Here is a 26,121-nt window from a genome sequence, read left to right on the forward strand (position 1 = left end):
AGGTCAGGGGTAGGTGGATGGGGCATGTGGGTGCCTTTCAGAATTGTGGGGTTTGCCTGGCCCTGCTGCCTTGTGTTGAAGATTGAGGAGGCAGTTCTTTCTATAAGCGGTGGCGGTTCTGACTGTGGCTTAGCCCTTTGGGACGAGTAGCAGCAATTCCCCCTTTGCCCCCCTTGCAACAGGGTGGGGGACATCCCGGGAGGTCTGCTATGCGGGGTTATATACCTGAACATTGACAGCAGGGAGGAGGGGGTCTGTCCAGGGCAAAATCTGCCCTAGAGCCTCAAGGGACTGGAGTGTTGGTGGGGGGAGTGTCAGGAAGGTCTGTGTGCGTACCCCCTTGGGGTGCAGACCCCATGGAAGCATCATTACACCTTTGGGTCACAGTGGCATTGCCTTAGGGCCCATCCTGCAGCCCCCTCAGGGAAACCAAGGCCCAAAGCCAGGGATGTGCCTGTTGGCTTTATTTCTGCTGCAACACCTATGTCTCCATTCTGGCAGCATCTCTAACCCCACAACACAACAGTGGGGGGCACCACTCCGTGCTGCCCTCCCAGCCCCCACATAGCCAATACATAGGGCTCCATCAGGCCATTCCCACCCCAAAAGGCTGCCTCACTCTCATCAGAGGCTGTTTCTGGCACCCAAGTGATGCCCCGTGGGATTGACATTGGAAAGGGTTTTAGGGCCAGACCCAACGGCAAGCCTGTCAACCAGGGCCCTCTGGTCTTTACTTCTGGGGTCAGTAAAAACCTGACCTACACTGGTGTCTTTTCTGAGGGCAAGATAGGAGCAGTCACCACCATGATGATAGTGATAACATTTACAGAATGTGTCCTGTGTGCCGTGCAAATATGCACCTCGCCTTGCCCCCACATCACACCAACTCCCTGAGCTGGTTTCTGTCTTCATGTTACAGAGAAAGAAACTGAGGCACAGAGAGGGCCACTGACTTGCCAAGGTCACAGGGCTGTCTGCTTTCCAAGTCTGGACACTTAACCCCAAGTCGTGCCACACCAGACCCCTGAAGGCCTCGAATGCCAAGGGGGTTGGCTGGATGTCGGAAGGCATGATGAGCTCTAGAGTCTCGAGTGGGGTGACCCCAGGGACAGCACAGGCCCAGCAGAGCGAACACACATAGGTGTGAACCCGGGAGCGTGCCATCCTCCTGGCTCTGCCTCTGTTGGCTGTCTGTGTGGTGGTTGGATGGGGAGGACCTGGTGAACCTTGGCAGCAGCTGTGAGCAGAGCCCACACCCTCAAGGTCCCTGGCATGTCCGGGTGCTGGCCTGCTGGGGGTGTTGCTCGGGAGTGGTCCCTGCAACGTCTTCACCCCAGAGCAGTCCTGATCGGGCAGCACCCCTTTTCCACCTGCCGCTACCTCTGGTTCTACCTTGGGGGATAGGCATCCCATCAGGGCGCCCTCAGCTGCTGCTTGTTCACCCTAGCCTGTGACACCACTCTGGGAGGTTCTGGGGGCATAGGGGTAGGACATGGGCATGGCACAGACCTAGGGCACAGGAATTGGGGTACTTGGATGAACCCTGCAGGGAAGAGGGTGCATTCACAAGGGCACATGCCTCCCCAGGCCTGGGAATTTCTGTTCTCACCCCCCATGGATCAGGTCTCTAACCCAGCCTTTGTCCCGCGAATGAGAAGCCAGCCCTGCCCTCAGGGAGCTCCCAGACCCTCAGCCTAGAGGCCTGGCGAGAAGGCAGTAGGTGTGTAGCAAAAAATCTTCTAACCCACAGGCTCAGGGTGTGACCAGGGAGGGGCCGCGGAGCTGGGAAGGCTTCTCGTAGGAGGCCTTGCTTGAACACCACGAGTAGATGAGTAGACATCTGCAAAATGAGTGAAGGAGGGAAAGGCATTCCAGGCCCAGGGAACAGCTCAAGCAAAGGCCTGGGGGCCTGAGAGTCCCTGACAACACTCAGAGTCGTCACTCCCAGCAGCTCCAGCAGGACACGGTGGGTGTGTGCAGATGGGGGAGGTGTCAGGTTTGCAGCAGAAGAGTGCGAACACCAAGCCGCAGATCCTGGGCTTTTGAAAAATGTATGAATTAAATAGTCAGCGAGTCGGCTGAGATGGAGGCTGGCCAGACAGGCATAAGGGCCCTGGTGGGAAGGAGATGATACACGGGTCTCCAGAGTCTGGGGGACTGTCGCACAGTCAGGAAACACACGTGGTGCACGAGGAGTTATTGCTCCTCTGCCTTAGATGTCCTCCCTTCGGGCAGCGGCCAGAGGAGGGACGAAGGACCAGCTGGGTGCCAAGAGGCAGCCCACTTTCCTTCCAGCCGTGGCTCCTCCACCTCATTCTGGGGTGAGCGTGGCACAGGGCCATCGCAGGAGAGCGGAGGAGTAGCTTGTGGCCTCTTCACTCCCCAGGCAGGATTTCCTCCTGGTTTTGATGCATGGAAAAGGAACCTCGTCTGGGAGCAGAGGCGGGACAGTCTCTAAAACCCAGCTGCAGGCTGCCCGCCTTGGATCAGCCCCAGCAGAGCATGGCCTGCAGTTGTGGGCGGGCCTTCAAGGGAGGGACGCGGAGGGAGCTCACCCCAGACCAGTCATTGTCCCCAAGTCCCTGTCCTCAGGTCTGTCCTAAGCTGGGGGATGAAACTCATGGCTTGGGCACAGGAGCTGGTTCCTCTGGTCTCTTCCTCCCCAAGGGTCACCTCCCCCTGCCCACCTGCCCTGGGAAGGCAGCGGGCACAGCAGAACCACCTGGGCTTTGGTGTGAGAGGTGGCCTGCGTCCTGTCTTTGCCGTGTCACCGCCCTGTGATCACCACACGAAGCGTCTATCTCTGAGGTGGGAACTTGGAGGCCGCACACTTCAGGGCTGTGGTGTGGTGACCACCGTGCCCCACGTCTGCGTGGACGGAGCAGGGTCGGGTCTGCGCGGGGTCCTCCTCCCGGCCCATGGTGTGCCCCACAGGACCCGCCGGACAGCGAGGACAAGCAGAGAGGAGCGGCCGGCCACACGAGGGGCCCGGGAATGTGCCACGGGGCAGCATTCGAGCTGGACTTTGAAGGCTGAGGGCAGACTGGATGGATGGTTATAAGAGAGGGGATGACCCTGGCTGAGCGACTGGCGAGCAGGGGCTTGCAGCGGCCTGGTGGGCTCGTGCTGCTGTAAGGGTGTGAGCAGGAGTCGGGGGGGCTTCAGGCAGAGCCCCGGGGCCCGTTTCTACATCAGAGACTCCTCAGGTGGTCGTGTAGGGGGAGCGCAGGAGGAGTGAGAAGCCCGAGGGTTCTGGGGAGAGCGGAGGGTGGGGTACTCGGCAGGGGCTGTGGGACTGGGACGGGGCAGCCTGGGCTCCCAGGAGGAGGTGCTGCATTGGGTGCTCTGTCCATCCCTCCCCAACCAGGGGCGTCGCCATGTCTGTGTCGCACCTGTGGCCTGCCCACCGCCCGGCACGGGGCCTGGCACACGGTGGGCCCCGGACAGACGGCCAGATGATACATCGGAGACCCTGAGTTTACAAATTGGTGGTTATTCTGACAGCAATCGGCACTGATGTGCGCTCCAGATGGACGAAGCCCTTTGACAGTCAGCGTCCCCTCACCTGGAGCCCTCCTATCGGCCCTGAGTGGTGGTCACACAGTCTTAAGTTTGTAGGTGAAGAGATAAGAGAGGTCAAGGGCACTGCCCAAAGCGTCGCTCACATCCAGGCCTCAGGTTCCAAATATAGGGCCGTCTCCACCCGCTCTCCTGTCCCTTCAGGGCAGCACATCATTTCCACATGCCATTGGGGATCTTTCCAGATCCAGAGATGGAAAGACCACTTTCTTCTCTAGCCCTAGGGGCCATTTCTAAGTCAGGGGAATATTTTTTCCAGGACCCTCCAGGGTTTCCCAGAGAGAGTCTGGGTCCCGATCACTTCATGGGGAGCTGAAGTGGGGCCCCTGGAGGCCTGGGCAGGACTGGGGGCAGAGGATGCTGGGGCCGTTTCCAGGCTGAGTAGTGGGTCCTCTGGGGGCTGCCGAGCACCCCTCACCAGCCTCTCCCGCAGTTTGAAGGCTGCAGCAAGGCCTTCTCGCGGCTGGAGAACCTCAAGATCCACCTGCGGAGCCACACGGGCGAGAAGCCATACCTGTGCCAGCACCCAGGCTGTCAGAAGGCCTTCAGCAACTCCAGCGACCGTGCCAAGCACCAGCGCACCCACCTTGACACGGTAGGCCCGAGGCCCAAGGGCAGAGGCCGAGGGGGAAGGGGTGGGAGGTGTGCACGCTCCCTCACTTGTGTGATGCAGGCGAGCAGCCAGGGCCCGCGCAGAAACCTGCCTTCGTCCTGAGCCCTGGACCTTCTGGGCAGGATGACAGTATGCGGGGAGAGGGAAGGCCTGTCATTATAGGATGTTTATCCGATAGATAGGAGCAATTGTCCATCTCCCGGTTGGGACAAATGTCTCTCAACATTGCCCAATAGCCTGGCGAAGAGGAAGTTGAGAACCACTGCTTCTGCCTGCGGCTGCTGGCCTGGGCACCAGGGTCCAGGCATATCCCCATGGAGAGAGGGGGCTTCCCATCCTGCATCCTCTGCCCAGACCCATCAGCAGCCCCAGAGCAGACCTTCCCTGCTCTTCCCCCCCGCCGCCCCTCCCGCCCCATGGAGACAGGCCAGAACCTCTCCAGGGCTGTACTTTATCCCCTAAGCACGGTGGGTGAGGGCTTGAGGTGAACAGGGCCTCAGACTCTGGATCTGGGCCCCAGATACCTGTATGTCCACCCCCTTTCCCTCGTTTGGGCCTAACGGCATGATAACCTGCAACTTTATCACAGTGTCGGTCCCAGCATTCTGTCGCGTGCATCCAGACCTCAGCGGTTAACAGAGCACTTTCTAAAACGTCGTCTTCCACTGACCCTGCCCGTCAGGGGGTCGCTGACCCTTCTGACAGATGAGGGAAGCAGGGTTCCAGGAGGTTCAGTGCCTGCTCAGTGGGGAGGTGGCGGAACTGACCCGGAGCTGGGCCTCACACCTGTCTTACAGAGCCTGTGTGAGGGGTACGTGTGGCCTGGGAGGACCCCGCCCCCAGGTACAGCAGGAGACAGGTCTGCATCCAGAGTGTATGTCTGGGCCCCCTGCCTGTCTCTGCTCTTTGGACAAATGTTTGGGGAACCCTGCTGGTGGGGGGCTGGGAGACCTGAGTGGCCATCTGGCTCAGCCAGTCTAGGAGACAGATACACAGATGAGGAAACAGAGGCCCACAAGGGTGACTAACAACAGTGGTCAGAGCTGGAGGCCCTCTGGTCCAAGCCCTTTACTTGGACCGGAATAAGCTGGGAAAGCCAAGACCCAAAATGATGGCTGGTGGGGGAGAAGGGGGCAGAAAACATAGAGAAGTCATGCTGTGGGTGCAGGTTAGTCCCTCGGCAAGATGTTCTATACGTTTCCTTCACGACCAGTATCCCATACACTCTTCCCCAGTTTAATGTTGGTAACAACCCATAAGGTAAGGGCCATGATCCTCATTTTGCAAAGAAACTGAGACTCCGATGACGTCCCTGACTGTCACACAGCTGGTACGCGGCAAGGTCCAGTGGCCGGTGTATGAGCCCCCTGGAAAGGTGGAGCTGAGTACAGGGGACAGGGTAGGAAGGAAGAGCCCTGTTCCCAACTGAACCCAACCCTTCTCTCCACCCCTCCCCCTCTCAGGCTTCACTGTCACAGGCTGTGTTGGGGACACGAAGTGAGGAGGCATTCTCACCAACTCCTGCCTTCATTACGTTCTCACAAGCCCAGGCTTTGGGGCCCTTGGCCCCTACCCAGGCCCTGAGGGGCACAGTCTGTGCCCAAGCCGCCTAGTTAGGTCTCCCAGAGACCACAGGACAGCATCAGCACCAGGCCCGCTGCACGCCCAACCCCCAGCCTGAGCAATGTCCCTCCAGGCCTTCCAGGGTCACCTACTCTGACTTGCCCCCTTCTTCCCTCCCTCCTTGCTGCATTTCCTGGACCCAGCCCCAAAGCAACAAGCCTCTGGCCCCCACTTGGTATGTGAACAGAGCTGTGAGGCCTAGGGCAGGTCAGGCCCAGAATGAGCCCACAGGGTTATGTCAGGCCTTCATCTCCCCGAAGGTCCTGGTGAGGCCCCCTGTAGGTACAGCCACCAAGCCCAGCCCCCACTCGTGCCCATCCACACAAAAACAGCCCTGGCGATCCTACACAGCTAGGTTGCCTTCCCAGCACCCACGGCCCAGAGGCCAGTGGGTCAGCCTATGTGGGCTGGGCCTTCTTTTCCAGAAGGGACCCGGTCATGTTCCCAGCTCCCCTCTGGCGCCAGAGAACGTGGGATTCTCCCCATGGGCAGGAAAGTGGCAGAACAGACTAGAGAGAGCCAGCCAGGTTTTAACTCTGGCCCTCCACCTGGGCCCAGAGCTCCAAGGAATGTCACCTAGCCTCTCTGGGCCTCAGTTGCCTCCAACACCTACGTCATGGGGGAGCCATGGGGAAATCAACTCAAACGATGCAAGTACAGGCCTGACACGCGGTCCACACGGCAACTGCGAGTCCCTCCTTTCCCTCCTCTGACTCACTGACGGAATGCTGACCAAACCCTGCCGTGTCCCCAGGCACTCCGAATCCTGGCTGCCCCTGCCCTGGGGGTGATCATCTCTCCTGCGCCCAGGCCAGGGGAGACCTCCTCACAGAATGTCACTGACACGCTCTTGCTGTGAGACCTTGGGCAAAGCGTCAGCCTCTCCTTCCTCCTCTGTGCTTCTCCCACAGTGGGTGTGAGGCTGGACGGGCTGCCCAGTGGAGACCTGGGGGGCCGTGTGGGCTGTGGCCCAGCGTCCTTGTTACTGAGGCTCCGGAGCCAGGGCAGTGACTCCTGCCTGGTACAGTCCCAGGGTTTCCTGAGGGCTCACAGGGGAGCGGGGCCGGAGGAATGTTCTGCACACGTCAGGCCCTGGAAAAACAAACACGGAGCTGGGCCTTGCGCCCTTTCCCGTCGAGTGTGCCTGCACACTTGGAGCTCTGTTTGTTTGTTTTTTTGGCAAGAGTGTGTGGATTTGTATCAGCATCCCCGAGGGACAGGGCCTGGGGCAGGACAGGCCGGGGCCCACGAGAGAGGATGTGTATGTGTACGTATGTGCGTGTGTTGGGGTGGGAGCCGACCCCTGGGAGAAGTGGTGTGTGGGTGGGTGGGTGTGTGTCTACACGTCTGTGTCTCACGCGGCTGGGAGGGGCAGCTCTGAGGTGCGCTCCGTCCTCCTGCCCCGCACCTTCCTTTCAGCAAGGCAAGCTCTCACCTCTCTGTCTCTTTCTTTTTGCTCTCCTCCGTTTCTTTAACCTGGCACCTGTCCGTGGCAGCACCAAGGTATGGTCGTCTCTTTCTGCTTCTCCCTCCCCGCGAGGTCCTTGGGTCTGTGGTTGGACCGGCCCCTCCTCAGGCCAGCAAGGACCGAGTTGCCTTGAGGCCGGGGAGGGGTGGGGGGACAGTTGCACTGGGTGTGTCTGACAGGGACATGGCTGTCCCTGGCACCGAATCTGAGAGGGGCCACCTTCTCCTTCTCCCCAGTCCCCTGCAGTTGCCAGAGGCCGGAGGGCCTGGAGAAACCAGAACCATTAGGTATATTAGGGCTGAATGGTTTCAAGCCCCAGTAGCAGCTGGAACCCCAAGCATGGTCCTACGGGAGCCCCTGGGGGAGAGCTCAGAATTCAGTTAGAGCCACTCCCTGAGACGGTCCCTGGGATGAATCAGAAGGGACCATCCCCCGAGGAAATGCACTACCTGGTAGAGAAGGACATTGAACAAACCCAGCAGTGCTGGGTGCTCGGTGCTGCCCGGGGGAGGGTAGGGGTGGAGGTGGGAAGAAGATTCCCGAAGGGCTGGGCGGGTGGGCGCACAAGGACAGGGGCAGGAGGAGGGGTGAGAACTTCAGCTCACCCAAGTCCCAAACGGCCTTCAGTGCTGGGAGATGGGCTGTGTCAGAAGGCACGAGGGAGCCATGGAGGGGTTTCCCAAGGTGAGAGCATGGCCAGGGGCCCTCTGGCGGTGGTGGGAGGGGAGATTGGGGCACAGAGAGCAGCATGAGGCCCAGACAGGAACAGGGGAGGCGACAAAGGTATGGATTGGTTCCAGATGAGCAATGGCGGGGGGCGGGGGCGGCAAGGGGAAGGAGCACAAAGGGCACGGACCTCCAGTTTCCCCAGGCCTTTGTCTGAGATCTGGCTCCCTCCCAGCCTCCTGTGATCCTCGGACTGAGGAGCTGGGTTTCTTATGGACCAGAGAGCAATCTGGGGTCTCTGGACCCACTGCAAGGTGTGGTTAGTCACTCCCAGCCTGGGGCCCTGCCATACTCCAGCTTGGCCCTGTGCTGTCCCCTCTCTTCCCCCTCCTCCTCCTCCTTTCCAAGGCAGCCACCTCACCGTACTCCTTGTCCACTCGTGCCTTCTCTGCAGCTGTGGGCCTAAAGGGTGTCCTTTCCTCAGGGCCAGTGTCCGAGCTGGGAGAATCCTTCGAATTCAGGTGGCTCCATTTTGCAAGGGAGAAACGTGAGACTCAGAGATGGGAGGTGACTTCTCTGAGGTCCCAGCATGAGGGTAGAATGGAGACACAACCCGTCCTTCACTCTGAGGCCCATGGGCGGCGCTGGCTGAGTCTGACCCCTCCTGGCTGTGGATACTGGGGGAGGGACCGGCTGTGAGCCGGTAGCCTGCCCCCTCCCCGCTGTGGGTCACACAGTGCGACCTTGGGCTGACAGACGGCCCCTGCCTCACGCCGCCTCTGCCTCTCTGATGTTACAGAAGCCCTACGCCTGTCAGATCCCTGGGTGCTCGAAGCGCTACACGGACCCCAGCTCCCTCCGCAAGCACGTGAAGGCCCATTCAGCCAAAGAGCAGCAGGCGCATAAGAAGGTAAGACAGTCTCCATTCCAGGCCCGCCTCTGCCGGCGCCCCCCTGGCCTCGCAGACACCTGCCCAGCAACAAGCCAGGTACCTGCACTCTTGCCTGCCTTCACCCTTCTGCACACCTGAGGATGCTGCCATCCATCATCCGTGACCTGCCTCCCACCGAGTTCATTTCCTCACCTCCAGTCGGCCAGACATCTATCCGCCCACAGACCACCCACCAGCTTCTCTGTCGTCCATCTGCCCCCTCGCCCTGGCTCGCTTAGTAAACATTTGATGGCAGGCCCTGTGTAGGCATTGAGGATGCAAAAATGGAAAACCATGGTGCCCTCCTCCAGTGGGAACCTGGCAGGGAGAGACAGACATAAAGAGATCATTCGGTAGAATAGAATAAAGACAATAGAGGTCTGCAGAGACTAGTCAGGGGCACAGAGAAGGGGGCCTTAGCCTGTCGGGGTGGGAGCGCAGTTGTGTGCGCTCTGGAACCAGCCTGCCTTGGGCATAGCTCTGGGCCCCTTTGTTCTTCACGTTCCTCAGCTGTCCGATGGGGGCAACAGAGGACTTGCTTTAGAGCATTGTCATGAGGATTATGTGAGTAAATATACATCAAGGGTGTAGAACAGTACTTGGCCCAAAGTAAAGGCCCAGAACAGAAGTTGGTGCGTGTTGTCATGAAATCTGGAAGGGGTAAGCATTGGGCAGGCGAAGCCCCTCAGGAGAGTGTGCCCCAGGGAGTGACTGAAGCTGAAACAGCGGGCACCCTGCCTGCCTCGAGGCCAAGCAGCCCCTGCCGGGGGCAGGCATGACAGGCCCAAAGCTCTACCGAGGAGTTTGGGCTGTCCCAAGGATGGTGGGTGCCATTGGGGGGGGGGGGCGTCTTAAGCAGAGAATGTCATCTTGGAAGACAGCACTTGAGGCTGTGTGGAGAATGGGTTGGGCTGGTTGGAGGGGATCCTGAGGTAGGGAGGCCACTGCTGAGGAGCAGGAGAGGTAGTGGGGGCTGGCTGAGGCGGGAGAAGGGGGGTGCCAGAGGAGCCACAGAGGTGGACTCTGGGAGGCAGGATGGTGGCAGCCCCCTTGACAAGGACCGAGGATCTAGGAAAGAAGCAGGCTTGCAGGAGAAAGCAGTGAGCTGTTTTGGACAAGGAATGTGGGTGCCGCAGAGGGACCCAGTGCAGTGGGGGGATGGGACTGCTACTCGGGGCCCAGCCCACCTCTGGGCTCAACCCACATCTCCAGAAAAGCACCAGGGCCATGGGACACAGGTACTTGAGTGCAAGGGAGGGTGGGGGTGGGGATGAAGAGAAACACCCAGGCCAGTCCAGGGAGAACAGCGTGACCGTGGAGGGTAGAGCAGGGAGAGCTTCTTAACTTGCTCTGCAAGACTTACGCAGTACCTACTGTTTTCCAAGCACTGTTTTAAGAACTCTGGCTAGAGCTGTAAGTAAAGCAGAGAAAGGCAGAGAAGCTGGAGAAAGTGGCCTGCATCAGTCGCGTGGGCTGGGGGTGCCCAGAGCTTGGCCTGGGCCAAGCAAGCCTCCGCTGGAAAGACACTGGGGTGGGGGGCAGCCAGGCTTGAGGCTTCAGTCTTCATCCTGCAGGCAGTAGGGAGACCCTGGGAGCAGTAGAGCAGAAAAGGGACACGGTCCAAGCGTGCACCTGAGCTGGCCGGTGAAAACACCCCATCTGTCCTCGCTCCGACGAGGGAGGGACGAGTTGAACCCAGTGCAGAGTCCTGCAGCACAGGAGTGACAGAGCCAGGGTCCCACCCCAGACCGGCCTGCCCCAGGGCCTGAGCTCTCTCCTCTGCTCTCAGGTTGAAGGGCCTGAGCAGGGATGGGGAATGGCCCAGGCTCCATGCCAAGGCGGCTTCTATCCCGAGCAGACTGGTGCCCGAGGACCAGAATCCTGCCCTGGTTTTCCCAGGCCCCGTGCTTGGCTCGCACTGAGCCCCAGGGACCTGAGGCCACAGATCTGCAAACTTCCCAACCATAAGCATCCATTAGGAGCCATGGGGATGATGTATCTTTCTGGGTAAAGCGACCCTTGTATTATGACAGCTCCTTGGCAGCCCTGCTATGTTTCAGAGAGAATTAGAAATGCTTTTCTTCCTTAATTCTCCTCTCCTGCTGCTCCTAATCCGATTGACATTGCGGTCTGCGAGAACATGCCTTGACCCTCTTTTGCCAGAAACTGAATTTACATGGAAAGCAGCTGCTGGGCCAGGGAGCTGAGGGTCCGTCGGGAGGCTGGGCGTGCCGTCCCCAAGCCTGGGTGCTGGCCCTCTGGCCTGGGAGGGTGGGAAAAACCTGGGCACTGACTCTCAGCTGCTTTGTAACATGGAACAAGGCTCTCGCCTTCTCTGGGCCAGTTTTGTCCTAGGTAAAATGAGAGTCTGGACACGTCAATCTTTGGTGCTCTGATAGTCAGGCTTTGGGATTTCCCTGGGAGAGGGGGCCCTCCCCACCCAGGTGCAGGCCTGCCTCATCGCCCCATGTCCCAAGGGCCTCAACCAGCCATGCCCTGTCTCCATCTGGCCTATCTGGGGAGGTGAAGAATTTTGGGGATATGGAGCTCAAGTCTGCCTTTAAGACAGCTGAGGGTTATTGGCCAAAGATTTGCCAGCCAATGACCTCCAGTCCATATATAGATCCGGCGTGCCCATTGTCACATGACCACGCGGGACTCGGCCAGCTGGGGTCAGCCGGTACCTTCAGCAAGCTCCTTTGTACCTGTCCTCTCCATACTCCACACAGCAGCCTGGGGTGGGGGGCGGTTGTCGTTGCTCATTACAGGCAGGGGCGAGCCAGAGAGGTTGAGTTACTTGTCCAGTGTCACACAGGGAGTGAGAAGAGATGGGTTGGAATTTGAACCCAGGTCTTCTGTCTCTAGCCCTAGACTGTTTCCACTATGCCTGTGTCAGGAAGAAAGAAGGAGTGGGGGAAAGAGGGGAGGAAGGAAAGGCACTTTCTATGTACCCACTATATGTTACTTTACCCACATGAGTTCACTGTGGCAGCCACGAGAATGGGCCACACAGTGGCTGCTTGGGGGAGGCCCCAGTTGCTGTACTTGGCCGCCCATCTGGGCCCGTGCATGTGAGGCTGCGCCTCCTGTAGGCTACTCCAGCCAAGAACTGAGTGTGGCAGGCCCTGCGGGGACACTGAGGCAAGACCCCTGCCCAGGAGACACGGGACCCCCTGACTTCCAACACAGCACAGCTCCCTGAGGACTCCTAGTCTAGGATGCTTCCACCAACTTCGTTCCCTCCCTCCCTCCTTCACTCTGGGTCAGACTTGTAACTCAGCCCATGGCTCTCCCAGCCTGCCCAGCTCTGGTTTTCTCTCATGCACACACTTCCCCTGTTAAAATCTTTGCCTGTTCACTCTTACGTTAGCGTCGGCCTCTCAGCCCTGAACTAACCCAGTGTATACAACTAGCTCCATTTTACAGATGGGGAAGCTGAGGTGCAGTGAGGTGAAGGGTCTTACCCTGGAGCCACCATCCTTCCTGCCCTGTCCCCTAAACCGAGGGTTGCCGGCGGGCAGGTGGTCTCGCACAGACACCCTCTCTCCCTCTGCTTGCTCCTCAGCTGCACGCAGGCCCTGAGCCCGAGGCCGACGTCCTGACCGAGTGTTTGGCCCTGCAGCAGCTCCATGGGTCCACACAGCTGGCCGCCAGCGACAGGAAGGGGGGCCGCACCCTGGGCCAGGAGCTGCTCCCAGGTACGCGTGCAGGGAGGCAGGGCCAGGGGCACGGCCCTGCAGGAAGACGGCAATGCTCTGTGGGCTCCCAGGGGCCACGTGGGCACCCACTCCTCTGGCACACATTCCTTCACCCTCTTCTGTGGCTCCATTGCCCACAGGAGGAAGCCCGGGCTCCTTTCAGCCTGGCCGTCGAGGCCTCATGGGGCCAGGCGCACCCCACCCTTGGCACATCAAACCCAGTTCCCTGAACATCCCGTGCTCCCTCTCATCTCCAAGCCACTGTATACGCCTTGCCGGCCTCCTCACCCCTACCCTTTACTCCTGCACTTCCTTCAGGCCCCACGTCAGGGTTCAGGCCCAGGCCTCAAGCTGGAGTCGCGTGTGCCCCACCAGAGCTCCAAACCACAACAACCGGCTGCAGAGGAGAAACCTGAGGCTCGGAGAGGGTGGACCACTTGGTCATAATCCTTCCAGCTTCTTAAACTCTGCGGCCCAGACATGGAGCCCCTCGGCCCCTGGGATGCTGCAGGCCCGTCCAGCCGGACACGCAGAGCCTCTGGTCCAACTGAGGTAGCCTGCCTGTCCTCCCTGGCAGCTGCGCGGGTCTCGGGCCCCAGCAGGAAACCCTCGCTGAGTGGCTGGCGGTGTGGCCTGAGGGGGGATTCCCGCTGACAAGACTGGTGCTCTGCCCTCCACTCCCCCCAAAGAAACCGTAGTACCAGAGCAGAAAGCTCTTCCCACCCTCTGGGATTTCTTGAATTACTCTAACTATTTTAAACATTTTTTTGTTTTCTAATTTTTAATGCTTTCCCCTCAGTGTTGAAGTAGCAGCAGATTTAAAACTATGTCAAAGCCCCTACCAAACAGCCTCAGGAAGGGAAGGCGTTTACGCTTTCTCTGGGTCGCCCTTCACAGGGATCTGTGCTCACAAAGGTCCACAAGGGCAAGGACGCCCCAGGAGGATGGGTCTATGGAGCAGGGATCACACCCTCTTCATGGGCTGCTTCTCACCAGGTCAGAGTTGCTAAAATAGCAGGCAAGAAGAGACCCTGGGGACAACGGCTGTGTTGAGGATTCCGAGGCCCAGCAGGGAAGAGGCCTGTGACTGATTAGCAGCGGCTGCCCTGGGGCAGAGGGCCCTGCAGCCCCATCATTTTTACCCTGGGAGGACTCAGAATTGGGCAGGAGGAGGACTGACCCAAGGTCATGTGGAGAAGTCAGCAGCAGATCCAGGCTGGAAGTCTGTTCTCGCAGACACGAGGCCAGGGCCTATCCCAGGGAGAAGGGCCAGGCCCACCATAGCCATCTCTTGAGCACCTGCATGGGCTGGTCACTAAACGAACATCCTCTCATTCAGTCCCCATGAGCCCATGCTGCGGATGAGAAGCCGAGTCACTGAGGCCGCATCAGGGATGGGACGGGCGTTAGGGTAACACCACGCCTGTCCAGGCTTGCTCTGACAGCGAGCGAGTGGTGTCTTCCCTGCCTCAAACCTCGGTTTCTCCCCCAGACCTGCTGTGACAGCAAATGTGATTGCGACGTGATCGCGTCTATAACCCAGTGTGGCAGATAATTTTATCCTGATTATTGTTGTTGCTCGCGGTGAATGAGAAGAGTAACTGTTGATTCACCCATCTCGTTATAACGCATGGCCAACTGTTACCGAATGAGTGCCAGGAGCCGTTCTGGGGGCTGTACGTGTACATGTTAACAGAATCCTCACGGCAGCCTCAGAAAGTACATGCTACTATGCTCTTCCTTTTCCAGATGAGGAAACGGAGTCCTCGAGAGCTTAAGTACCGTTTTGCTGAGGCTCCACAGCCAGTAAGTGGCAGAGGCCAGACTTGAACCTGGGCTGTGTGGCACAGGCCGTGCCCTTAATCCGATAGTCCGCTGCCTCCCTGCTCGATGCTGCACCGCGGCATCCTGGCACCTGCTGTGTACCTGGCCCTGTGCTGGTCCCTGTCCTCAGGTTGCTTCCAGCACCGCGGGGAGACCAGGACCAGCCAGGCAGACCCAGAAGTTCTGGACCTCTCTGCGCGTCAGCTGGCCACACGGCAAATGCCTGAGGCGCAGTTAGGAACAGATGTTAGGGCCAGAAGTCAAGCACTCGTGGCTGATGATTCATGACGCTGATTTATAGCCTCCAGTGGTGCATTCTGGGGAGAGGCCAGCAGGCTCCACGGCGTTCCCCCCCCCCCGCCACCCCTCATGACACAGTGACATCCTCATTGCCATCGCTGTCTGTCCACGTGCTCAGCACGCCTAGCCCACCCTGCGACTGTCTGCACGGGGCTGGACAAGGGAAGGTGGGCAAAGGCAGGGGAAAACGGGGCAGATTCAAGGAGTGTTAGGACAGAGGAGTCCAGAACAGAGGGGTGAGGGAGAGAGAGGAGCTCGCCAGGGTGACATCAAATTTTTGTTGTCTAACGATAGGAAAGTCCCAAGAGTTTGTCTCTCATCAGGAAGGCCCAGCTCTCTTCACAGGAAACCCTCAGGAGCTTAGCTGGCAGGCTCCTTTAGCAGACCCAGGGTAATATGATGGGCAGTGGGGATATAAAAGCACGAGGTCAGCAAGGCTGAGGGAGAGAGAGCAGAATTTATCAGGATTCTAGGCCTTCCTAGCCATCAGGCCCCCAAATTGGTTCAAGATGGCAGGTGAAGCGGTGCTCAGGAGAGTGGTGAGTGGAGCAAAGCATGAGCAGCACCGAGCCAGGATCTATCCCCAGAAGTCCCCTCTGGTGCCTTCCTGACCAAGCTGGGGAGGGATGGTGGTGAGGGACGTGGTGGATGGATGGTTGGGGCTGCCCATGGGAGCAGAGCTTCCCAAGATGGGAAGGGAAAGGACTGGAGCTGAGAGGCAGAGGGCCCCCAAGAGCCCATTCAGAGTCCCGAGGTCTCACAGCCAGCCCACAGTGAAGCCTGGACCATAGGCCCCTACGAGGACGATTTTGGACATAGCCTGAGCTGGAGCTCCAGGTCAGTTCCTGGGCCTGGCTTTAAATGGACTTTCTTTTGGTATCACTTGGGAGGCTTGATTCGCTGCAGTTGAGGCTTGGAGCTTGCCATCCCTGCCCTACTCAGTTCCTGGTAGTAGCCTCCTGAATTGCAGGCCTGGACGAAAGGGGGCAACCTGGGATGGGCTAGCCTTGGAACCCCAGCCACCGGAGAATGTCAAAGTTCGTTCTTGACTCCATCCATGAAAAGAGTGTGCTGTGTGCTCAGATGTCCTCATGGTAAAGAGCATTGGGTCTGAACCCACGATGACCAGGGTGCCGTGCAAACTGTAGCAGCTGACCCAGTTCCCACCACCATCTGTCCCCTCTGTCCACGGCTGGGTGTGGTCCCCAGGTCTGCAGTCGTCCCGGGCCATCAACTGGATGACTTAATTTCTAGGAAAATTATGGCAATTTCTATTAAAATTCAAATAAATGTGGCCAGATTTTAAAAGGAACAAAATTGGCCCCATTTTTTTCAGATAAAATGGAGAAAAACCTGCCACCCCTGCTGTGTCCCTCTCAGGCTCTAGTCCCAGAGTAGGGGTCCATTCTCCCCTCTAATTGGGGTTCCTTGGTGAAGGCATTTGGGAAGCACTGGCCTCAGTAGCTGCTCCCAGACCCTCAATTAGGCCCCTGGATCAACATCTGACTATGACCTAATGTCCCCCATTTGATTCATCCCCCACCTGTCTTCTTAACAAGGGTAACACCCTTGGGAATCAAAGTGATAGAAGGTGGTATCACCCTGCAGGCGTCTTCTAGAGGTTTAGAATCGTAGATGAGAGTATGACTGCCTCCACTCCTCCGTCGGGACCCTTGTGTCATATACAGCCTATACAACTGTCTGTGGCATCCCTTCTCATAGGTCTCCTGGGCCAGCCTGCCATCCAGCTAGCACCATCATCCTGTCTTTGGGACCCCTCACAGTGGACATCCAGGCTGTGCTTGCACGTCTCTGGGGGCGGGTAGTTCATTTCCACCAAAGGCAGCCCGTTACCCTACAGCAGCTCTGCGTGTGAGAAGTACGGCTAAGCCCTGAGTCTCTCTCAAGCTGCTCTCCATTCCAGGACCCCTGTCTGCTTCTGGGGCTACTCGGAACAGCTTGAGGCAGCATGCTCCATACAACCCCCCACCCTAAAAAAATGCGCGCACACACACACACCCCCAGCCTGACCAGCTGATGCCTCTGACAGGCCCTTGTCAGTCCACCTCTGCTTTCAGGGTAGCCTCAGCCCCCACAGCCCTGCAGCCAGGGCATGAGCAGCGGAGCCGGGCCGTCCTCCCCTCGTTTGGGCCCCGACCTCCTGTTAATACGACCCCGCTGGTTTTCCTCCGTGTGTGTGTCTTTCTGCCAGTAGGCACACAGCTCCTGGGTTGTTCACAACCACCTCTAGGGCGTGGCCCAAGCCCAGTGGTATTTGTTTGCTTCCCTGCAGGCGTGTATCCTGGCTCCATCACCCCCCATAACGGGCTCGCATCGGGCATCCTGCCCCCCATGCACGAGGTCCCTTCCAGGCACCACCCCCTGGACGCCAGCACCAGTTCCCACCACCATCTGTCCCCTCTGCCCACGGCTGAGAGCACCAGGGACGGGTACGTACAGCAGGCTAGTCCTCCGGGACAGCGAGCAGGCACCTGCTCGGGAGGCAGGTGAGGGCAGGCGTCCTGCGCAATTCTCGGTTGTTACTGATAATGCAGACGGTGGGCATTTATGCAGCACTTGCTGTGTACCGTACCCTGTACCGAACACCTCCCGTGCACAGTTTCGTTGGCACCTCGCAGCCACACACCAGGTAGAGGGTGTTGGCACCTGGACTTGCTGACGCCTGCCTCGTGTCCTCCTCCCCCGTGAGGGCGGCTGAGGAAGGCGTCGTGCCCCGTCCCGCACCCCGGACTGCCATGCCAGGCGCCCTCGGGGGCCTCACTCTGGCTTCTCTTTGGCTCACACTGTGGGTTTGGTGAGCAGACTGCCCACTGCCCACTCCAGGGGTGCTCATCTGGCCCTCACCCCCACTTCTGGCCACGGCAGCTGTGGTCACTGCCCTGCCTTCGGGGACTGTCCAGGGGCCCCTCGTGCAGGATCACTGCAAGCAGGAGTGGCCTCTTCCTGTATTCAATGTGGTTCCCATTGTGGCCACTTAATTGGCTGGAAATGGTAAATGTGCTAATTGCTGGCCCCTGGTGCTGCCAAAGTCTGTTTTCCTTGCAAATGGGCAGAGGGTAGTCACATAGCCCCACCGTCTGCCCTCCCCGCCACTTTCACTTACCGCTAGCAGGACTTGATCAAACTTGTCCCCCAAGGCCTGGCCTCAGTACCTTCCACCTCCTCTGCCCTTCCTCCCCAAGGCCACAGCCTTAGTCTTGGCATCGGCCTGCCTGTGCCTGGGGCCAGCCTGGCTTCATCACCAAATCTGTTGTCCAGGGCTCCTAACCAGGCTCCTGCCACTCACTCATCCGTTCATTCAGCGTCCAGTTATTGAGCCCTTGGTGTGGGCTGGCCCTGGACCCCGTGCTGGAGCCACCGATGACCCCAGCCCTGGAGAAGCTAACCATGAGGAGGGGACATAGACCTGCAGGGATTGACGTTGCAGGACAAGGGCTCTGAGGGAAGAAGCAGAAGGGGCTGTGGGCGCCCAGAGGAGAACCCAGTGCGGTGGGGGACAGCGCAGGGAAGGCTTCCTGGAGGTGATGCTAGGCCGGGCCTCCACAGTTAAGTAGCAGTTGACTGAGTGGAGGGATAGGAGCAGTGAGTAGGCGTGGTGAGAGCTTGGCGTGTTCTGGGGAACATGCACCTTCCTTTGAGGTGACAAGCTCAGGAGGGAGGTCGCCGGGGCCAGATCACCCAGCCTGTGGCGGGACTATATCCGAAGGGTGCCAAGTGGTGATGTGGTCGGTTTGGGGAGGACGGCGTGGCTCGCAGCGTGGGGCTGGTTGCTAGGGGCAGCATCGAATGTGTGTGGGTGGCGGCCTGAGCCAGAGCTGGTGGGTGGGGAGGAGGACCACAGGGAGGCATTAGTGACAGAGAATCAGTGGGCCTCTAGGAAACGCTGGCTGGGCAGGGAGAGGAGGAGCCACCAGGGATGAGCCCCTGGGGAGGCAGAAGTGCTGTTCATGGAGAAGGGGAAGACTGTGGTGAGTGGGTGGAGAGCCACGAAGAGGCAGCCTGATGGGGTGCAAAAGGGGACCCAGAGATCAGGCCTCCCTGAGCCTCAGTTTCCTCCTCTGTAAAATGGGTATTAAGATATCCTCCTCTAGGAAGGTGGTGAGGGTCAGCCATGCCTGACATACATGTGCCTGGCACTGTACGTGTCATCTGGTGCAGGTTCCACGGACACCGAGCCCCTGGACCCCATCCACCCACCCACCGGCTCAAGCCACCTGCTCACCCACCAGCCAGCCCCAAAATATCTCCAACCAAACTAAAATAAACCACCGAGGCCTTTCCCCGCTCAGGCCTGTGCACTCTGCTCCACCTCATTCATCACCTGCCTGCCTCCTGCGTAAGTGCCCGTCAGGAATTCCTGCAGCGAGAGGCAGAGTGCTGACAAGACCAGGACGGCCCAGCCCGCCGTCTAACCGCCCGTGTCTGTGGGAGCGAGGGCTCGAGTCCTCCCAACCGGCCAGGCGCCTGGGCTCCGTCGGCTGGGCTGCGGGAGAGGAGAGCCCTCAAGCCTAAGACCAGGCCCAGGCCCAGCCTGAATGGGTTTTTTTTTTCAGCCCCTCGGAAGAGAGGCAAGGCACGGGGGGAAGGCCTTCAGCCTCCCCTTCCTGCCAAAGTCAACAGGGAAGGCCACTCGCGGCTCCCCGGTGGTTTGCTGGGACGTTTAAATAGCTTGACAGAATTATCTGATTCACTCAAAAATATGCTAAGAGGGCCCGACTTCATGACCAAATTTATTTACCCTGGCTCAGGGAAGACGCTGAAAGGGCGGTTTTTTTCCCTAGCCCCATACGAGGTATGAAGCCCTCAGTGTGCCAAGCCAGTGAGGTTTTATATTAATTTTTATAGGTTCCAATTGAAGCAAAAATATTTGATTTAGGAATCATTTGCATGACTCAGAAGAGGAGCTCCAGATGCTCTTTTTTCCTTTTAAAGAGTTCAGGTAGAGCAGCGTAACCTCAGCCTTCATGTCTGCTGCCGAGAGAGTCGTGTTCTGTTTAATTTCACTGGCTGTGAAGGTGGCAAATGTGAATTTATGGCAGGTTTGAGACAGGAAAAACAAACTTTGAGAATGCATGTTTTTTTTCCCCCCCTTCAGATCTGGTTCTCCTTAATTCTGCAGCACTGTTAATCTCTGGGTTTTGTAGCTGAGCGTTTCAGAAACCCGTTTGTTAGTATTTATCAGCTGTTTGCTGTGTGCCAGGCCCAGGGCTGAGCACGGAGCCCCTGAGAGGTGAGGCCTGGCCCTCCCGCAGGAGCTCCCAGGGGAGGGCACCGACCGGAAGTCGGGGAAGAGCGGCCTGGGTGCCGGCGTGGGGCGGGCGTAAGGCAGGCGGGCACCGCGCAGCGGGCCCGAAGGAGGAGGATCCACCCTTCTGGCCACCACAGCCCAGCCTCAGCCAGAGAGGTGGCTGTGAGGACACATGGCTTACGCACAGCCACACGCCCCCCGCCCAATTTGATGGCCCTGTAGGAGAAGCCTAAAAGTAGTCCTGAGGAGGATAATGAGAAGTCGTGGAACCTTGATGAGGATTCAGTTCACTAACTTGAGGCTGCCTGTGCGAGATGTTGGGCTGGGGCCCAGGGGCCCAGCACAGAGAACCCCCGTGTCTGCTTGCAGTGCACTCAATGGTGGTGGGGTTCCAGACATTGAAGGATGGCAGTGCAGCAGAGGGTGCCCAGGTTGGAGGGAGCAGATGGGGGGACCCAGCAGAGCTACCGACGTAGGGCCCACTGGCCTCTCCCCAAACCTTCCTCTGTTCCAGGATAGTCTTGCTTCCCTCGGAGAAAGGCACTGATCTGTCCCCTTAAGGCATCATGTTTTGGAGGGTAGGCAAGGGTAGTATTCCTGGCCTGAAAAGGTCACTTTAGCTGTGACATTGAATTTGTAGTATATTTTAATGTGGATCGTCCACCAGACCCACAAAGGCAAATAAGAGAGTAGACACTCTGAGCTCCCCCTGCCTCTTTCTGCAATGCACATAGGGCTTTACAAGCAATGAGCCTTCAGCCTGGTCCCCAGAGCCCCCAAGTCCATCTGGCCCCAGGGCCAGGTTTGTTCCTGTGAGCAGACCCCAGAGGCGTTGGTGGCAGCATGAGGAAAGAACCTGGGCTGCAGTGACGTGCAGTCCAATTAGGTGACCTGCATGGGCTCAGCTGCGTTCAGGGTGACTGCACAGCTCTCAGCTGCTGCGGCCTCATTCCAGATTGTGAGCTTCCAGAAACACAGGCTCAGGCCTGCACCACCTCAGGCTCTGTATGAAGGGAGGTGGTGAGTCCCCCATCATAGGATGTATGCAAGTGCAGGGATGGAGACAGAAGATCTCTGAAAGCACACTGTGCAGGGGAAGAAAGCCCAACTTAGACATCAGAACTATCTGCTAGTTTTCTTTCCCTGCATCTTTATAATAACGATGACGACTCACGGAGTGGCTCAGAATACATCTGACATCATATTGGGCGCTCTGTCCACTTTGATTTATTTAATTTTACCCTCATCCTAACCTGTGAGGTCGGTGCTGTGTGGCCAGGACTAACTTGGCGAGCCACGTCTCTGCACCTTGGTGTTCTGCTCTGTGCGGCAGAAACAAGGACTTCTCTCACGGGCCTGAGATGAGGCGGGGCTCAGCAGGCGCTGACTGTTAGTGCTCTGCTCCGGAGCTGCCCGGGGGTCAGCACAGCTCTTCCTGGGCCTGTCCTCCAGGTGGCCAGAGCGCAAGCGCAGACTGAGAGCAACACAATCCAGTGGGGGGGCGGGGGGGCTGGTACTTCGCCCAGGTCACGAGAGTCCCAGTGTACCAGCTGGAGAACACAGCAACCCTGGGAGCAACACAGGGCTCAGAGACATTAAGCATCTTGCCCGAAGTCACGCAGCCAGTGAGAGCAGATGGGGTTTAAAACATGGTTCTGTCGACTCCAAAGGTGATGCTGATAACCAGTGTGCCTTGCCGATTGCCAGTCCTAAATACCAGATAGAAGCTCTTCTTTACTGATTCCTTTGGACTCTCAAGCTTAGAGGACTTTCAAAGTTAATTCCAGTTTGAACATAATCTGTAGTAAAAGCTTCCTCTTCTAACTGCACTGTCTTAAGTAAGAGCAGATCAGGTAGTGAGCTCAGCGTGGCCGGAGGGAAGCAAGCAGCAGCAGCCATGCCTCTGGCCCCCACGGCCCCCAGAGCCTATCCTGCTGATGACTGTCTCTGTTCTCTCCAGGTTGGGACCCGGCCTCCTCTCCCCTATGGTCAGCCCACTGAAGGGGCTCGGGCCACCACCGCTACCACCATCCTCTCAGAGCCATTCTCCGGGGGGCCAGCCCTTCCCCACACTCCCCAGCAAGCCACCCTACCCGCCTTTCCAGAGCCCTCCACCCCCACCTCTGCCCAGTCCACAAGGTAGGCTCTGGCCGGGGGCCTCTCTCCATAGACACCCACTGACTCCTGCTCGGGGTGCCCGAGGGGAACGGGGCACTGACCTGGGGGAGACAGTGGGTCGTCAGAATGAGGGAGGGCACTGAGGGCCACCGTGGGAGAAGCCAGGAGTCAGGTGACCCAACACGCCTCGTCGGGGGCACTTCCTGGAGGAAATTCCACCGGAGGGGTGAGGAAGAGTTTGTCCCATTGACAAGGCATTGAAGGGAGCAGCATTGCCGCTGGCAGGGGTGGGAACGGCCTGCCACTTGGAGGGAGGTGAGTGAGCAGGCATCTCCGGAGGTGGGGATGGAGGACCGACAGTCCCTTTCCTCAGAGCACTGCATCAGCCACAGATGACTCAAGTCAGGTGCCGCCACATGAGGCTACCTTACCCGCCCCCGCCCCGTGGCAGGCAGAGAGCTGGGAAAGGGGCCCGGGACCCCTGGCACCTTCTCCCCCCTGGAACCCTCTTCTCTCCCTCACACCCAGCATGGCTGGACAGGACGATGTGGGAGGCTGAACAGCGCAGCAGGGACAGTCCCCTCTTGGCCCCCAGCTCTCTTCCTTTGCTAATGCAGCCCCTGTTGCCTCCCTCTGCAGGGTACCAGGGCACTTTCCACTCCATCCAGAATTGCTTCCCCTATGGCGACTGCTACCGGACGGCTGAGCCCGCAGCTGGTGGGGACGGTCTGGCCGGGGAAGCCCACGGTTTCAACCCTCTGCGGCCCAATGGCTACCACGGCCTCAGCGCACCTTTACCTGCCACCGGTAAGCTCCACCTGCATGCCTCCCTTCCCTGACCACCTACCACGGTCCAACCCTGTGCTGGGTGCTTATGCACATTGGCCTGAAGCCCTGGGATGGCCCAAAGAGGTAGAGTCATCGCCACTTGACAAAAGGAGAAATTGAGGCTCCCAGAGGTCCCAGGACCCCACAGAATTGGCACTGACATTCTGCCTGCCTCCAAAGTCAGTGTTCCTTCCACATCGTCACACGGCTGATACGTGTCTGCTCTCTGGCAGGTTTCTGAAGACAGAGAAGAATCAGACTTGAGAGCTTGCAGTCTAGTTGATGTTTCGCTTTAACTATTTACTGAGCACCTACTGTGTGCCAGGCACAGTTGTAGACCGTGGGGATACAGCAGGGAAAGAGACAAATACGGATCTCTATTCAGCAGATAAAATGAGACCAGAGTGGCCACACTAGTAGGAAAGGACGGAGCCTAGACATTGTGCTTGTCCCTTGTGCTACATCCGTGTCCCCTCCAGGGCCCTGGGCCTTCTACAAGTAATGCCCCTGCCACGGGGGAGAAAGGCAGCGACAGGCCAGGGTGGAAGGGCTCAGACCAGCAGGGCTCGTGCTGATCAGAGCAGGGGCATCAGAGGGGTGGGGCCAGACCCTCCCGGAGTAACTCAAGCCACAACCCACCCCAAGTCAGCCTCCAGGCCCGCGTCCAGGGGAAGCTACGAGGCCTGGGGCAGGGTGGGGGCCCCAGACAAAGGAGAGCCTGAGACCCTGTGCCAGAGGCCCCTTGGGCGGCTCGGGGGGTGTGCAGCTGGGGGTAGAAGATTAAGGACATAGGGACAACCACGAGGCCACAGATGATGAGATGCGGAAACCTGGGGGTCCGTCTGCACGTGGTCCGTGGGTTCCTGCTCGCACACATGCTCTCACGTCTGTGTAGGTCTCCTTTCTTCACACGTCTGTGGCACACGTCTGTGGCGCCTGTTGTGTCGTAGGGCCCGCCCAAGTGGACTCCAAGCAGTGCGAGCCCCCCGAGTGTGTAAAGAGCTCGCAGGGCACAGGTGCTCATGTCTCACACGTGTGCAGACATCACACTTGGGCCGATGTTCATGCCCTATGCACGCACGCGCATGCTCCCTAGCCCCGTATTCCCACCTGCCCGCACCCGGTGTTGCCCCGAGCCCATCCCATGACTCCTGTCTGTGCGCACAGACTGCGTTCGAGTGTGCTGTGTGTCTGCGGGTGGTGGCGGGTCACATCCGTGCGTCATCGGCAGACGTGTACCCCATCCCAGGGTGCGTGCGGGCGGGGGGTGTGTTTCCTGTTTGCACACACGCGGGTTGGTGTGTGATGAGGCCTGGCCAGCCATTCCCAGCACTGCTGGCTCTCGCCCACCTCATCCTCCCCCTGCTCCATCCGGCCCATGGCGGGATTTCTGGGTTTAGCGGCAGGAATAAGTAACTCGGCAAGTAACGGGCAAGAGGCAGCTTCCATGCCCCCACACCAGCGTAGTGGATTCTTCTGGCCCCCTTCCTCCCCTGCTATCTGGGTGGCAGCCCAGAGTTCAGGGCCCATTCCAGGACCCGCGAAGCTGTCTACACCTCCTGCCAAGCTGAGCATAGACAGGCAGGATTGATCCAAACTAACAGGGTGGGGCTGTGGGGCCTCAGGAGTAGTTTGGCTTAATCCCACTGCACAGATGGAAAGACTGAGGCCTGCCTATTTTCGGCTACAGAAATTTGTGACAGCAGCTCAGGGACAGAGCTTAGGGCAGGGACTGGATAAGTCCCTCCAGGTTGAAGGCCTTTGAGCAGTGACCCCACACAGAGACAGCACGTCCAGTGGAAGAACCAGGTGTCTCGGGGCCAGATGGATCTGGGTTCAAATCCCAGTTCCCTCACCTACAAGCAGGTGACCTTGGGCAAGTGTGGCCTCTCTGAGCCTGCCTGCTCAGCTATAAAATGGGATAATGACTCCCACCTCACAGGACTGTTGAGAAGCTTAAGTGAGATAGCTTCAAGAACCCTCAGTAAGAGCCCAGTGAGTGCTCATCTCCTTCTTCGGGTTTCTTGTGTCTGGTTGGGTGAAGGAACCTGAAAGGGTGGGGGTGGGCTGGGTTCCCTCTGCCAGGAGGGGACCAGCCCTCGAGGGCAAGAACTGTGATAGCCCAGCCCTCCCTTCCCCACATTCTGCCCTACAGTCCAGCACTGGACGACGGACTGCCCCAAGGTCACCCGTCTGTCTGTCCAGCTGCCCTGGGCCCCTTGGGGGGAGTGCAAGGCCTAGAGCGCCTCCTCCCACCCACTGGCTCCCCTGTCTGGAAGAGCAGAGGCTCAGGGCCTGGCCGAAGGGACAACCGTGAGAAGGGACCCTGGGCAGGAGGATGGGGTCAGGGGGCTGGGAAAAGATGATGAGGCAGAGGCCCTGCGTTCTCCAGCCCGAACCCTGTTCCCCACCGTACCCACAGGCTACGAGGCCCTGGCCGAAGCCCCCTGCCCCACGGCACTGCCACCACAACCACCCGAAGACATGGTGTCCAGTGGCCCCGAGGACTGCAGCTTCTTCCCCAACGGGCCCTTTGACCACTGCCTGAGTCACATCCCGTCCATCTACACGGACACCTGAAGGAAGGCCCCGGCCGCACCTGCCCCCCCCCCCCCCCCCACCGCAGACACTACCTTGCCTGCTAGCCGTCCGTCCCCACCCTCTATACACCCAGCCTGAGCCACCAGGCCGAAGCTCCCCACAGACTCGGGGTGGCCTGCGCTGGCCAGGGACGATCCCCTGAGCCCGATCTGGCTGCTCGGACATGCCTGTCAGGATCCGTGACCTGCGACGTTCCTCTGACTGTGTTTTCCTTTTCTCTCCCCAATGGTTTTGAAATCACAGACCTCGTGTATATAAAATGTACAGAACTTGTTTTCCATTCCCCTTCCAGTTTTATATTGTGGGTTTTTACAAGAAAAACATTAAAAACTGGAAACGAGACGTGGGGACCTGGTTCTGCCCGCGAGCCAGCGTCGAGACCAGCAGCACGGTGGAGGGGTGTGTAAGGGAGCCGGGGCGGGCGCCTGGGAGGCGCAGGGAGGGGGGCCCGCCGCACACGGCCCGCACCGCCTGCTGGTCCCAGACGCGGCGCAAGGCAGGTGAGCCGACCAAGGCTAGGGCTCACACTGGAAGCCAGATCGCCTGGCCTAGACCGTTGCTCTCTGCCCGGACTTCTCAGCCGGTAGAAGAACAGGCTTCCAG

General features: G+C 58.9%; 1 protein-coding gene across 1 annotated transcript in view; it reads left to right on the top strand.

Annotated features, from left to right (window-relative positions):
• Positions 1-25,533, top strand: part of GLIS1 (GLIS family zinc finger 1) — a 221,843-nt gene extending 196,310 nt beyond the window's left edge. Inside the window, exons 5-11 of the mRNA XM_035018514.1 lie at positions 4,013-4,174; positions 8,749-8,859; positions 12,446-12,578; positions 16,996-17,152; positions 21,932-22,110; positions 22,729-22,896; positions 25,340-25,533. Of these exons, the coding sequence (XP_034874405.1) occupies positions 4,013-4,174; positions 8,749-8,859; positions 12,446-12,578; positions 16,996-17,152; positions 21,932-22,110; positions 22,729-22,896; positions 25,340-25,497 (1,068 nt within the window). The 3' untranslated portion in view covers positions 25,498-25,533. The remainder of the gene's footprint in view (positions 1-4,012; positions 4,175-8,748; positions 8,860-12,445; positions 12,579-16,995; positions 17,153-21,931; positions 22,111-22,728; positions 22,897-25,339) is intronic.
• Positions 25,534-26,121: the final 588 nt, after the last annotated feature.

The sequence above is a fragment of the Mirounga leonina genome, unplaced genomic scaffold (assembly GCF_011800145.1).
Source record: "Mirounga leonina isolate KUSES-001 unplaced genomic scaffold, KU_Mleo_1.0 Mir_173, whole genome shotgun sequence".
NCBI classification, from domain to species: domain Eukaryota; kingdom Metazoa; phylum Chordata; class Mammalia; order Carnivora; family Phocidae; genus Mirounga; species Mirounga leonina.